At 42.1% G+C, this 13,620-nt stretch overlaps 1 protein-coding gene across 1 annotated transcript in view; it reads left to right on the top strand.

Moving 5' to 3' along the window:
• The window catches only part of GATA6 (GATA binding protein 6), a 43,847-nt gene extending 31,827 nt beyond the window's left edge, over positions 1-12,020 (top strand). Inside the window, exon 6 of the mRNA XM_075316378.1 lies at positions 8,645-12,020. Coding sequence (XP_075172493.1) covers positions 8,645-8,815 — 171 coding nt within the window. The 3' untranslated portion in view covers positions 8,816-12,020. The remainder of the gene's footprint in view (positions 1-8,644) is intronic.
• Positions 12,021-13,620: the final 1,600 nt, after the last annotated feature.

Genomic DNA, 13,620 nt, shown 5'->3' with positions numbered 1-13,620 from the left:
TTATATTAATTTCTATAAGATCTCTGTTGGATTGTGGCCATACATATAAAAGCTCAGTAAACTTAAAGGAATGCTAAAAGAATTCAGTGTTTAGGGCACTAAATGGATTTATTGCAAAACAGTTCCCAGTACTGAGACTCTGGCTTAGATCTATTCACTAGAAAGTGGCGTCAGCAATTTCATCTTCATACCACAGATATTTTATCTACACACCCAAACCCTGTTCACAATGACGCTTCACTGAGTATCACAGGCAAAAATATGCATTCTCCTATTACCATTGAGGCCAAAACAACTAGAGATGATCATTGTATTCATTAATGTCGTCCTTATTAAAATTGTTACTAATATTCTTGATTTATTACTTTTACATTACTGGGAATTGAAGATATGCCAGCTCCTCTGCTTCCGAAGGTGTCAAATAACATGTGCCCCCCCCCCCCCTGAAAATCATACTAACATTATAACTGAGTCAGGCTCATAGTAATGCCTATGGCACTGCAACTATTGGAGACCCCATAGACTCATTGTAGTGGAGGTGGTGGCAGCATTGTAGTGCCTGTAGTGGTAGCATTGTAGCGGCAGCATGGTAGTGGTAGCATTGTAGGAGTTGCATGGTAGTGCCTGTAGGGGCAGCATAGTAATGTCAGCATTGTAGTGAATGAAGCCAAATCTATTTTTTTTTCTTGCTTAATGACTCCATAGCTGTTTGATTCTCTGTTGCATATTACTTTCATTTAATGAAGCTTATTATCAGATAATCGGTGTACGAGCAGCCGATCTATGCAACAGTTTTATACCATACTACCAGGGGCAGACATAGAAATTATGGAGCCCTAAAGCTGGAGTTCATATTGGGCCCCCACATGCAAAAAATATTCCTTTTTGAGTAGGTAGGATCAGCGCACAGTCACAGAAGAGTAAACTTTGGGTGTAAATTGTATCCAGGTACCCCTTCATTTCCATATGGAATAAAGCATGCTCTAAGTAATGACAGCAATGAAATCTATACAGGTTATATGATTTTTATAGGGGCGAAGCGTCCCTTGAAAAGGACCCTATCTCAAACCTAATACTGCCTATGTCCTCACTGTGACTAGCGTATTTTTTATTTGTCCTGTGAAATTTGTGAATAACTTTTTAATAATGAAATTTTCTACTAAACCTTATAGTTATACCTGTAATATTCAATCTTTAAGTCACCAGATGGTGTACTTACTTTTAAAAGCCGGCACATGGTGGCTAATTTTAATTAGCCACAATGTGCCTCTAACATCCGCAGGTGGATCGGAGTTGTGGTCACAGCTGTCAATGACTTAAATGTCACAGTCAATCTCTGACAGCGGGATTTAACACTAGCTGGTAGGGATGCGCATAATTCCACACTCTCATCGGCTCGACATGACATAATCTTGGGTACCGATGGGTTATCATGGCAGCTGGGGGTCTGCTGATGACCTAGGAGTTTGTCATTCTGATCCGCCTGTGAAGGCGATCATGATTTCCGCTATACATTGTAGTGCTGATGCACTGTTGTCTCTCAGGTGATTGGATGACCACAGCTTAAACTACCCCGGGGGGACTATTAAATCCAGTATAACGTGAAATAAAAAAATATATTTCTGTTCAGAAACATTGAAAATAAAGCAATTAAAAAATACACATTTGGTATCTCTGCATTCAGAAATGTTCCATAACAATTAGGATTTGTTTTTGTTTTTTTTTGTCTCCACAACTCCACAACATTGCAATAATCTACAAAAGGAGAAATTAAAATATTGAATCTACCCAAAAATGTTATCAATAAAATATTAATTCGTGGTGCAAAAAAACATAAGCCCTCACACAGTCCCATATTATAAAACATTAAAATATTATAGGTCTTTGAAAATGTTGATTTTAAAAGAAGAAATATATTATTTATTTTTTTTTTTTTTTTACATTTTCAAAATTTTGTTTGTCACCACTTTAAAAAAAAAAGTGGAATTGCCTATTTTTTATTGAATAATTACTACCTTTTTTTTTTTTTTTTTTTTTTCAATTGCTACCCACATAGTAACTTTTATAATGGTAAATTTAATGGTTTAATTCAAAAGTACAACTCTTTCTGGAAAAAAAGCCCTCATATGGCTACATTGACGGGGGGAAAAGCTATGATTGGATGAAGGGGAGGGAAAATGGAAAATGACCATGGCGTGAAGGGGGTTAATATCAGGTATACACACTTAAAAAGGATAATGCAGCCATTTTTGTTTAAACTTTCAAAGTAGGTACTCCAGTTTGTAGTGTGAAATCTGGTGACAGAACAAAAATTGATTACCAATAAATGGCATTATGGCACTTCATATTATTGGCCAATTGCTGTAATAATTCCATAGTTATTAGATCCTTCTTGCAAATCTTGATGCCATAATTTACAATGACAACTTAAGTATAGTTGCATGGAATTCCTAACAGAGCGCCTGATATGTCTGGCTTTGTGAACTCCTCAGAGAAGGAAAACACATATCCATCTTGAACTTTGAGTTTGGAATATTTTACTTAAAGTAGCAGTTATTGTTGAGCAACATAGCAACGATATTTCTTCTGGAGCAAAAAAAAAAGTAGATTATAGGCCATATTCAAGTTAACGGTTACAATCTTGCATATTGCAGTACCCTGCGCCCTGAACATACAAGTCCAGATTAAAATGTCTCACGATACTTCAGAAAATTGATACAGTTGTAACCATGGGAAAACACTGATGTAGATAATACATTGATGCATATATCTCAGTATTGTGTTTTTATGTTAAAGTCTTTAAAAAAATCCAGTTGATAAATACTGGCACATGGGGGTCAATTTATTATACAGATACTCCATAGAAAGTGTGCTGCATCCTCTATTCATAGAGGGTGTACAACCGGATGATCAATCTGCCATAGGTAGGAAACTGACAAGATACAAAACACATCTCTAAAGGCCCCATTACACATAGCGATGTCGTTAGCGAGATCACTGAAATGTCACAGGTTTTGTGACGCAACAGCAACCTCACTAGCAATCTCGCTACATGTGACACATAGCAGCGACCGCCCCGCCCCCGCTGCGATATCGCCTATCATATCTGAACATCCTGGTTCATTTTTTTGATAGTTTGTGTCCCACTGGGCAGCATGCATCTGTGTTTGATGCCATAACAACGACGAGCGACCTCATTGGTGACTCAGAACTCAGTGTTGCGCTCCGGGGCAGCCGGGCTACTTGGATCTGGACGGTCCGTGGCTCGAGGGGTTCCGGATCCGGGGGCAGTGTTGACCAGTTTTAAATAAAAAAAAAAAAATAAATAAATAAATAAAAAATATAGTCCGACTACGCCACTCGCGGTGTGCGGCCAGGGATGGTAGGGCCGCCGCTGCAGGTTCCCGCTGGGGATGATGGATGGGGGCAGCGGGGATGGTGGAGCCCTCCGCGAGCAGGGCTTTTCCCCAGGGTTGGGGAAGGGTTAACGTGGAGACACAGGGCAATAAATCTGTCCAGACAGGATAGTGCAGTTTGGTTGTCTTTACTTACTACTGGGTTCGCACCCTGGAGACATACTGGATCCCAGGTGTGCCCGAGTCCTCTATAGCTGTACCAGCCAACCTGCTGCCACTCTCCCACCGATGCACTCTGGTGTATTTGTCGGTCCTCCCTGGGGTGGAGCTGCTGGGAGGTCCGTCTGGTGTCTGGGTCCTGCCGCAGGCAGCTTGGACTATTAAAGGGAATATGTCCCGGTCCTCCTTTTGCTGCTGATGGCTCATAAGTTAGTGGTGGCAGATGAGTTCTGAAAACCCACCCACCTAGCAGAGTTAACTGATTGCTTAAAGTCCTGGTCTGTTCTGGGATCTGCACCCCATGCGTGCAAAGTACTGGGGGCCCTGGATGTCCACCCCACAGGATCCCTCTGTCCTTGGAGCTTGGTCTCTCGCTCTCCAGCTTCTTTCTCCTCCGAGTGGCTGATCTTTCTACTCAGGTCTTTGCGGGGTCTTTGCTACTTTCACGGTGTCTCAAGACACCTTTTTTACTACCGCTCACATATCACTCCTCTCCTCAACTTCTGTCTCCCCGTCCTTCCCCCTCTCCCCTCCATAGCCATATACCTCCGGACCTCCAAAGGTTATCTGACTGGCACCACCACAAAGGCCACATAGTCTTACTTTGACCCCAATTTTTGAATAACTTTTAACTTTTTTTCTAATCTAACGTCTTCTAAACTTGACCACTTACAGACAGTCCTAGCCCTCCTACATCCAGACCTACTTTTATTTTAAACCTTTAAATATCAACACATGCATTTATTTAACAGCATACACCTTAAACATAGCATAGCCTGTGGGCCCTCGCCGGCAGGGTCCTATCTCCTTCTGTACCAGTCTGTGCCATGTATTGTTAATGATTATTGTACTTGTCCTTTATTATGTAAACCCTTTTCACTTGCAAAGCGCCATGGAATAAATGGCGCTATAATAATAAATAATAATAATGGGCATTGCCTACCTATTACACAAGGCTGGTTAGGGAGGGAATTTTGGCATACACATGTGAATGTTGCTGTGTTGGAGGGCATAGGGGACCAGACAGGTTCCCTTTTAAGTATTGCCATGTCCATTGTGAAAAGTAACAATGGACCGTTAGGCAAAGGTTCCAGTAGATTTCACCCGGTGGTGAGACGTTTGGTGTAGTGCAGCTTTCATTTTATATTCATTACTTTTTTTTTTTTTTTTTTTTTTTTTTTTTTTTTTTTTTTTTACAATTTTCACCTTTTTGTATCAATGCTTTATATTACTTTGCATGGTCGTGTACTGCCCAGCTCTCAGCAGCAGAGCTGCTCTGATCCAGCCCTTCTGTGGGTGGCTTGAGGGTCTCCGGACCCGGGGGCCTCAAGGTCACTTCAAATGAAAAGGGGTAGTGATGGGATGGTGGATTTAGGACGTATATGTACGGGCTGAGCCGTAAGGAGTTCGTGACGCTGCCCACGGGGTGTGGCGATATTGGACACCACCGCTGTAGTTATGGGGCACCCGGGGGAGATGTTGTTCAGAAAGTTGTTAACCCCTCCATGGGCAGGCATGGTGGCCCCGGGACCCATTGGGGAGGCTGGCGATGCAGGGAGATGGGCGACCGCAGGGTGCTGATGTACTCACTGTTAGAAAAGACACGAGTCTCTGGCAAACCAAGGTGATGGTGGTCGGTGCCCGCAGCCGGCTGCGTTCGAGGTTCCCCCACCCAGCTGGTGGTCTGGCTTTCTCCTGCACCTGTGTAAGATGGTGGACTGCCTATGCTTGCAACTTCAGGAGTCCGCTCCCGGCTTGTGATTGCCTAAGGAGCCCTTTGCCCGCAGACTCTGGCCCGTGGGATCTCTGACCCGTGGCGGTGGCCTTTTATCCCCCTCGGTGGGCTGTTACCTTCAGTCGGGACTTTGGGTGGGACAGAACCTCTAGTCCTGGCCGCAATCGGGTAATTAGCTAGCCCTCAGTTGCTTATAGACCTAGATTCAGGGTCTGAGTACCCCCCCTTTGTGCTCCGAGTTTCCGAGTCTGTTCCCCGGGTCGGTACTGGCTGTCCCGGTCCACCTCGGTTCCACCGAGCCGTCATCCTGGCTCCTGTAGACTGAAACCGCCGTCTGCCTCTTAGCCAAAGGCACCAGGGCTCCTACCCTGGCACCTGTTCAACTTGGGTTCTCGCCTCTGCTGGAGCTGCACACCGCTCCAGCCCACACCTCTCCAACTTGAACTCTCGACTCCACTCTCTTCTTTCTGGCCCCAGGCTATCTAGGACGACTCGGTGGGCGTCTTCCAACCGCCTGGTTCCGCCCCCTGGTGTGTCTAACAAGCCCTGAGGGGGGTGACTAGGGTTTTGTGGTTGGCTGTGTGTTACCTGTAAGGGAAGGGTGTAATGCGGGGCCCTATTTGTGACTACCTGGCCCGGCCAGGGCGTCAGTCGTATTTTTAGAGCACATGAACCCATAGGCATTAAGCAGGAACACAACCCTTTTTAGTAGCCCCTTTTACACTTTACAATTGTCATTATTTGCTTATTTCTGCACACAGTGATGGTCAGTGTTAAGAAATGGGAACATTATTGAGCAAGCGCTCTGTGGAGAGACTACCTTTTTAAAACCTCATGCTATCCACTTTATAAGTATTTTGTGTGCTTTTACCCCTAAGGCCGAAGACACACTGCGTGAAAATCGGAGCGAGTGGAATGCAATAAAACCTCGCATTCCACTCGGACCAATATTAGCCCACGTGCCAGCACCCATGAGCGATTTATTTTCTCAGCCCTAATTGGACCGAGAAAACAGTCGCAGCATGCTACGGGTGCAATGCAATCCTGTTTCTCTCTCACCCATTCAAGTCTAGGGGGCAAGAGAAACCTCGCACTGCACTCACGTTACACCGGTGTAATGCGAGTGCAGAGCGAGAATGGCAATAGCCGGCAACGGAGGAGAGTGGGAGCTTAATCCCTCCCTTCGCCGGCTCGCTCCCTCCTCAGTGCCGGCCCGCAGCTGTGGTCCAATCGCACGATCGGACCTCAGTCAATGACACTCGCATGACACTCTTCTCCCGCTGTGCTGCCAGCGTGATCCGAGTGTCATGCAAGGATCGCAGTGGTACCCATGTGGCCCCGTCCTAATGATGAGGCTGTTGTGATGCAAAGTGCCCCCCCCTACTCTATAGCAATGCCTCCCAGTCACTGGGGGGTTACTGTTGCCTACTTTAGGAGCAATTGTATGAGGGATACATTTGGCCCTCAAAAAGTGAAATGAACTAAATAATTTTATTCTGGATTGCTGCTGTGTCTTCTAATAAGTTTAATAATTTCACTATTTTGGAGGGCCGGGTATCTTTAATTGACTTATGGGACAGAATCCTATTCATGCACCCACCTTTAGAAGTGCCGAGGTTACCATACAACAGTGTAACAGCCACTATTGAGGGTAGTATGGCAGATACTGGGGCATATTCTAGTTAGCACTGTGGCTGACCGTGTTTATTGAAGTAGAGGGCATTCACCTGACACTTATTTTGGCTGACATTGGAGGGCAGCACATTGTGGCTATCAAAAGGTGACATCGCGGTCACCTTTGTGTATTTTACAAGTACAAAGGCAAACAGTAGAAACTTTAGTCTGCTCCTCCACAAATCTGCACAGATTGGGCCAAGAATTTTGTGGAAAGGTAAAAACCTAAAGCTGCTTTGTCTTCTGATTTTACACACTTGTTGTATGGAATCTAGTTACAGGTTGAAGTTGCTGACAGTTTACTGGACAGAAGGTGCTGAAAATGGTCCATACTAGAGGGGTACAAATAATGGGGGGCTTGTATAGGCAAAATTTCCCTCTGGAGACTGTTTTTGGGTTAAGTGGGAACAGTCTTGGCAACACCAGTTGCAAGAATGTGTGGAATCATGTGGCACAAACTAAAACGAATTTGCATATTATTGATTTAATTTAAAAACTGTCAGGACTAAATGTTGATTGGCTTTGCAAGGGATTTGAACAATAGGGTTCGGGGTAAGGACTGTTGGAACGATGGATGGGGGCACAACCAGTGTGGGGGCTATGGAAGTTCATGGCATATCATAGTTATTTCCCAACGTCTATGGCATTCACTCACATACAGCGCTGGATCTCCACTGCTCGCTCTTCTCCCCCCAGCAGGATATGTTTTATTTTCCTCCTTCATGGAGCTGAAATTCTGTAAGAGATCAGAGAGTGTCCTGAAAGGAGTGTCCCTCACGGCTGAGTATTTCGTGCAGAGTAGCAGGGAGTGGGTTTCATCCTCCAGGTCAGTGTAGGCACAGTCTGTCTAGAGGTAAAAAGAAGCAACACTCTAATATAATTGGCAAAAAAATGTGGACTTTATTAGCCCATGTGTCAACATCGCTGTCCTATCACAGGACCTTTCTCAAGTCAGGAATGATGATCAGAGCAGCTACAGACAATCAGAAATACTGCGCCTCCTGCAGTCAGCTCTCAGATTCAGAAGACCGCAAGCCTCACCGATGTCATTAACTATATGGGACAGTGTGTCCCCCGAGCAGCTAAGTCACTAGCCGTCTCCAGCACCACTTCCTTCTGAATGTACCCAGGCTGGATGCTCACTTTCAACTGAACTTAAGTAAGCATGCCTTCCCACCTGCCAGTGCCCACAATCTTGTACAGTGTTAGTGACCGCTAAGCACAGGCTGTGCTTTTTTGCACACAGAGCTCTAGAATAGGCTCATTCCACAGGGAGCACTGATAAGTGGCAATTATCCATCTCAGATCACTTTCCCATTCCTTTTTGGCTGACCTTTTCCTCAGTGCCCCCTCCCCATACAAAGAATAAAATCGGGGTTTATAATGGAAAGTTGAGTAAGGTTTAAAAGGAGGAGCTGTAATAAACAATCTCTACTTGTTAATGTCATATTGACCAGTTGGCTTTTGACTTTGTAGCGTCTCCCCCCTAGGCACTGGACCTACCCAGTGGTAAATGCGGTCTGTTACCTTGTTCATCCTGCTTGACTGTTTAGAAATCAGATGCAAACCATGGCTTGTGAATGTTATTAGCTATATTACAGGTTATGTTCCTATGATTTAAATTTGTGTAGCTGTTAATATGTTTCATTTTCTTTTCAAGGTTGGGTCATTGTTGATGTCGTCTCAGCAAAGTGGGAGCACCAGCCCAGATAACAATGCACTAAAATACACAGGGCAGGATGGGCTATACTCAGCTGTCAATTTGGGATCTTCATCTGAAGTTGGCGGTTCGGTCAGGCAAGATTCTTGGTGTGCTTTGGCTTTGGCTTGATAACTGTTGGAATGGTTTGGGCATCAGTAAGCCTCCTCCTGATACTTGTTGAAGTATCCTTTCAGACTTACATCCATGAAGAACATTTTCTAATCCTTATTGCCTTGGTTCATGTGAAGAGTTGTGAACATTATCAATCATCTATGCAAGAGGAATAATACCAAGAGATGCATATCATTCTTGTTCAAAGAAGCCACTGCTGAATGAACTTCATAACCTGGATGGATGCAATTACTGCTCTTTAGAAGAAGGCTTTTACACATCACATCAGAGAAATGCTGCCTTGTGAAAAGACACTTGACCCAATTTTTATTTTTCAGGCTTCCAGGTGATGAATTTCACCATCAATGGCTCATCCATCGTAACTGGCTCAATCTATTTCTTTTGTCATCTCAAGAAGTTTTATTTCTGTCACTCCTATCTGTCCTGCATTCAGCAGATGGCATGCCATTTTCTACAACACTAACATGGTGATTCACTAAAGCGTTTTGTCACGAAAATTTTTTCCCATTTATAGCAGCATAAATCGCAGCATCACTTACTTGACTTAATTGCCAAATGGTCTTGGGAATGAAAAGCTGCAGATCTTCCTGGATGTTAAATTGCTTCTTGCAAGCCCACAGAACTAATACACCATCACAAATTATATAAGTTGTACCTGATAAGTTTATTAAACTAAAACCACAATGAACTAAAACTTATACATAACCTTTCAGCAATCTAAAGGTGGCAATACATATCTGCTGTCTCTCCTGACTCCCTCCACATGAACAATCCAAGCACACCGGTTCTTTATGTGGAAAGGAGAGTAATCTGGTGCTAGGCAAAAAATGCTTTGCAATAGCTTACCACTAGGGAGAACAAAAGGAGTCGGGGCTTAAATCAAGTGTCTGATCTTTCTCCTTCCAATACACCCACTCCCACCGTCCTCACCCTGATATCCTCTATTGTTGGTGGTTGGGGGCCACATATAAATTACATTAAATGGTCATCCGGTCCTGTGAAAATCCATGAGAAGCTGACTGTGTAGTGGGACCTATAGAATTAAGGGGACAGTGAACCCAAAGTGGGTTGTCAAATCAAATGAGTGAACATCATTACAGTGGGACGGTTTATTCCAAGAATGCCTAGTTACTACTGCGGCACCGCCCAGATGACTAAGGAGAGCCATAACAATGCTGACAGTTCACGGTCTCCCTCCTTATGAGACTGCCACAGGGGAAACGCTGAAAAGATATTTACAAGCACTATTGCATGATGGCATTAGTTTAATAACAGAAATCAAGTTTACAGTTCCCTTTTTTACAGTTTTCACCAGTTTTAGCATGTTAAACTGGCCACATCAAACAATAGTGGCTGCAGAGGTGAGGAAAACATTGGGTTAATTTTTGAATTTCTAATCTCCGATGGAGTTGATCATAATCAAGATGCTATGCAGGCAAAAAAATCCGAACATATGCCCAGAAGGTCAGAAGAACATGTGTTCTCCTGCGATATGTAATGGCACACAGCCCTGCACTTGGCTGTACTCTACACAGTACGTGCAGAGATTATGGCACAGTGTGATTACAAACACCATTTATATCTCACAGCAGCAAATGTCTGTGGATTGAGAGCTGCAGCGAGTTGGGCCGTCTGTCATTACATGTCTCGCAGGAGAATGCATGTTCTCTAGGAGCTTGTTCTTTTTTTTTTTTTTTTTTTTTTTTTTTTTTTTCCCCACTACACGTCACTTCCTGCTTGTGATTGGTCAACGTTATGCAGGAGAAAAGCAAGAACCACCAGATAATAATTTCTGGTAACACCCCTTAAATTTATGAATAATAACCTAAACTTAAACTAATATCTCCACAAGGGAGATGAGAAATCAAAAGATAAAAAAAACCCATATATTTAGCTCTACAGCCACTATTCGATGATGTTGCCAGTTTAACAAGCTTAAGCTGGTGAAAGGTCCTATGTAACGGTTGTGTGGGCAGGAATGGTGGTTTATTCATATATTTTTTTTTTTTTTTTTTTTTCCCCAACAAGAAGTCTCCAGCCAAATATGGATTGGGAAAATGCCTAGATTTAACACGATAGAGTACTTTTGGAGTACATAAGCACATGTCACTTACTACATGACTATAGAGTCCCAACACAATCATCAGGATTATCATTATTATATGGGCTATCCATACTTTCTTTATGGTTCCAATGTAGACCTCGTCATTCCCTACAATTTCATCATTCGTTTTATTTTTTTCTTACAGGCATAAAACAAATGTCACTTAGGCTCAGTTGTCACCAGTGACTTGGAGATTAGTCTACATTCTTTTTACAGTCATTCCAATTGGGAATTGCCTCTAGAACAGGGCAAAATAAAAAGAACAAGTTTGGGAGATATTTTCACTGGTTCCCTCTTGTAGACCATGTTTCCATTTATGATTGCCAAAAAAGAAAAAGGTCCGACCTCCCTAACCTGAGTGAGAACCAGTCCTAAGTCATATCCGCCACAGATCTAGGTCTCTACAGTGTTCCAATTACCATAGCCAACTTTCGGGTGGAGGGTTTATCGTTATTTGAGGTTTATGTATGTGACTGGATTGCTCAGTCTCTATGTGCATACAGGGTAGCAAATGATACTTTTTCTTCCACAATACAATGTTTTTGTATAGAGAAAAGTGCAATTGTCATTGCAACAATCAGTGTTGAATCACTTACATAAGATTTGACAACTTTTTGTATGGAATGTAAACATTTTAAGTTAATGGTACGTTAATAATTTAATAATAATGTTAAGCTGGCCTTTTTATATCTTTCCCATGTCTTGACAGGCACCCCAGCACCCTATTTTTTTCCCCCTCCCTCAAGATTTAAATGAACATTTTGTATTTTTGTTTTTTTTTTTTTTTTTTCTAATTGTAATTTTCTTTCAAGAACAAATATTCTCAGGAAAATGGTCTTTTATTATTGACTTTTAAAAAATAAAAAAACAAAAAAATGTTAATAACCCCACTACCTATTTGCTGTTGAATGTGTGCAAAGTGCAACACATGTTAAATTTTAAAACTGTGTGTGTTAAATATGTACATAAGGTAAAGAACCACACTTGTGTGACCAGCACATTGCTAAGTTAGTTTTTTTTTTTTTTTTAATGGGATGTTGTTTGAAACGTTGCCATAATAGAGCTTTAAAAATAATAATAAAAAGCCTATTGTTTTTATCATTGTTTGTCCTTTTTCTTGAATCCTTGAACTATGGTACTGTGATGCAATGAGGGCTTGCACAGCTGAAAAAAAATCCTTTCACATACCCTACATATTACGTCATTGGTTTGTTGCATAAATGGGGAATTTTTTTTTTTTATTTTTTTTGTTCTAGGTTAGTGATGTTACTGATTTTAACACTCCATAACTTAATATTATATCACGAATATTGTCAGTGTTTGGTAGCGGAGGCCGCTCCAAACAGGGCAGATACCGGTTATATTTCATAGCTTGCATCTGCCTTTTAATAAACGTGATCAGCAGATCTAGTACCAATCATTGACATTAGAGAACCTGTCAGGTCAAAAAAGCCTTCTGACCTACAAGCAGGAGCATGTGTGAGCTAGTAACCCCTTCCTACCCATCCCAGTGTTGCAATATGAAAGTAATAGAATACTCTGTGTAAATGAGCAGGTCTCTAGCCCCATGGGCGTCACATAGCCCCGTGGGCGTTCGCATGCTTTTCATGGTATCACGCCCATGTGGAAAGCTTGCAAACTATCATGGGGTGATGCGACGCCAGTGGGGCTAGAGACCTGCTCATTTACATAGAGAATATGTAAGTAATAAAACATATATTTTATTATTTTCATATTACTCAATATTGCAACACAGTGATGGGTAGGAAGGGGGTTACTTGCTCACACATGCTCCTGCTTGTAGGTTATAATGCTTTTTTGACCGGTCAGGTTCCCTTTAAATGCTTAAATTACTGTCAATCACTTACAAAAGGCACTACAATCTGGCCTAAAAGTTGTTCAATTGCCCTTTACCCCCTTTTACGATGCAAGCGCAGCCAACCAACTGGAGGTCTTCTGGAGGCTGAGGTGCATGTCATGTCAAGCCATTGGTCATGCTCGCATGTGTGTAAATTGGACAAGTGCTATCTGTTTTTGTGGGTTTTTTTTTTTCCTTTCTTTCTTTCCCCCTGATAATCTGTCAGTGGGAAAAAAATCACTATGTTGCAATTTCAGTCTGAAATCAGATGTCAGTTGCATTTAAGGTTATGGGTGTGTGGAATATAAGTCCCGATTTCCACTGACTTATATTTAAAAGAAACAAACAAAAAAAAAAACCCTGCATCATTGAATTACCACTCTAGCCCCCCCGCACGCCCACTAACAGTTAAGAAATGCAACAACAAAACATATTTGGTATTGTAGTGTCCTAAAAGCAAAACTACCACCTCTTAAAAGTTAATTCTCTTAAAAGGAGCTGGTCCCCTTTTTTTTTTTTTCTTCAATTTTGTATATGCATTTGGAATTAGGGATTATTTTTTCCCCCAAGGATGACAGTCATTGGAAAGATATGTATTTGTATTGTGTTAGCCAATAGATAGAGAAATATTTATAAATTGGGAGTCCTCAGTGGTTTAAAAACTACTTTAACTATTCAAGTCTCTTTTATCAGTCATTGTATTGGACGAGTCTATCTGGATGCCATACAAAGCCACAGTATAGCATCCATTTTATTGGATTTGTTGAACATAAGACTTTTTTGTAAATGGTTTTTCTAAATTAATAGCTTCTGCTGTTAAAAAAAAAAAACAAAAAAAAA

Source organism: Anomaloglossus baeobatrachus, chromosome 6 (genome assembly GCF_048569485.1).
Source record: "Anomaloglossus baeobatrachus isolate aAnoBae1 chromosome 6, aAnoBae1.hap1, whole genome shotgun sequence".
NCBI classification, from domain to species: Eukaryota; Metazoa; Chordata; class Amphibia; order Anura; family Aromobatidae; genus Anomaloglossus; species Anomaloglossus baeobatrachus.
This window is presented reverse-complemented; position numbering and strand designations above follow the sequence as displayed.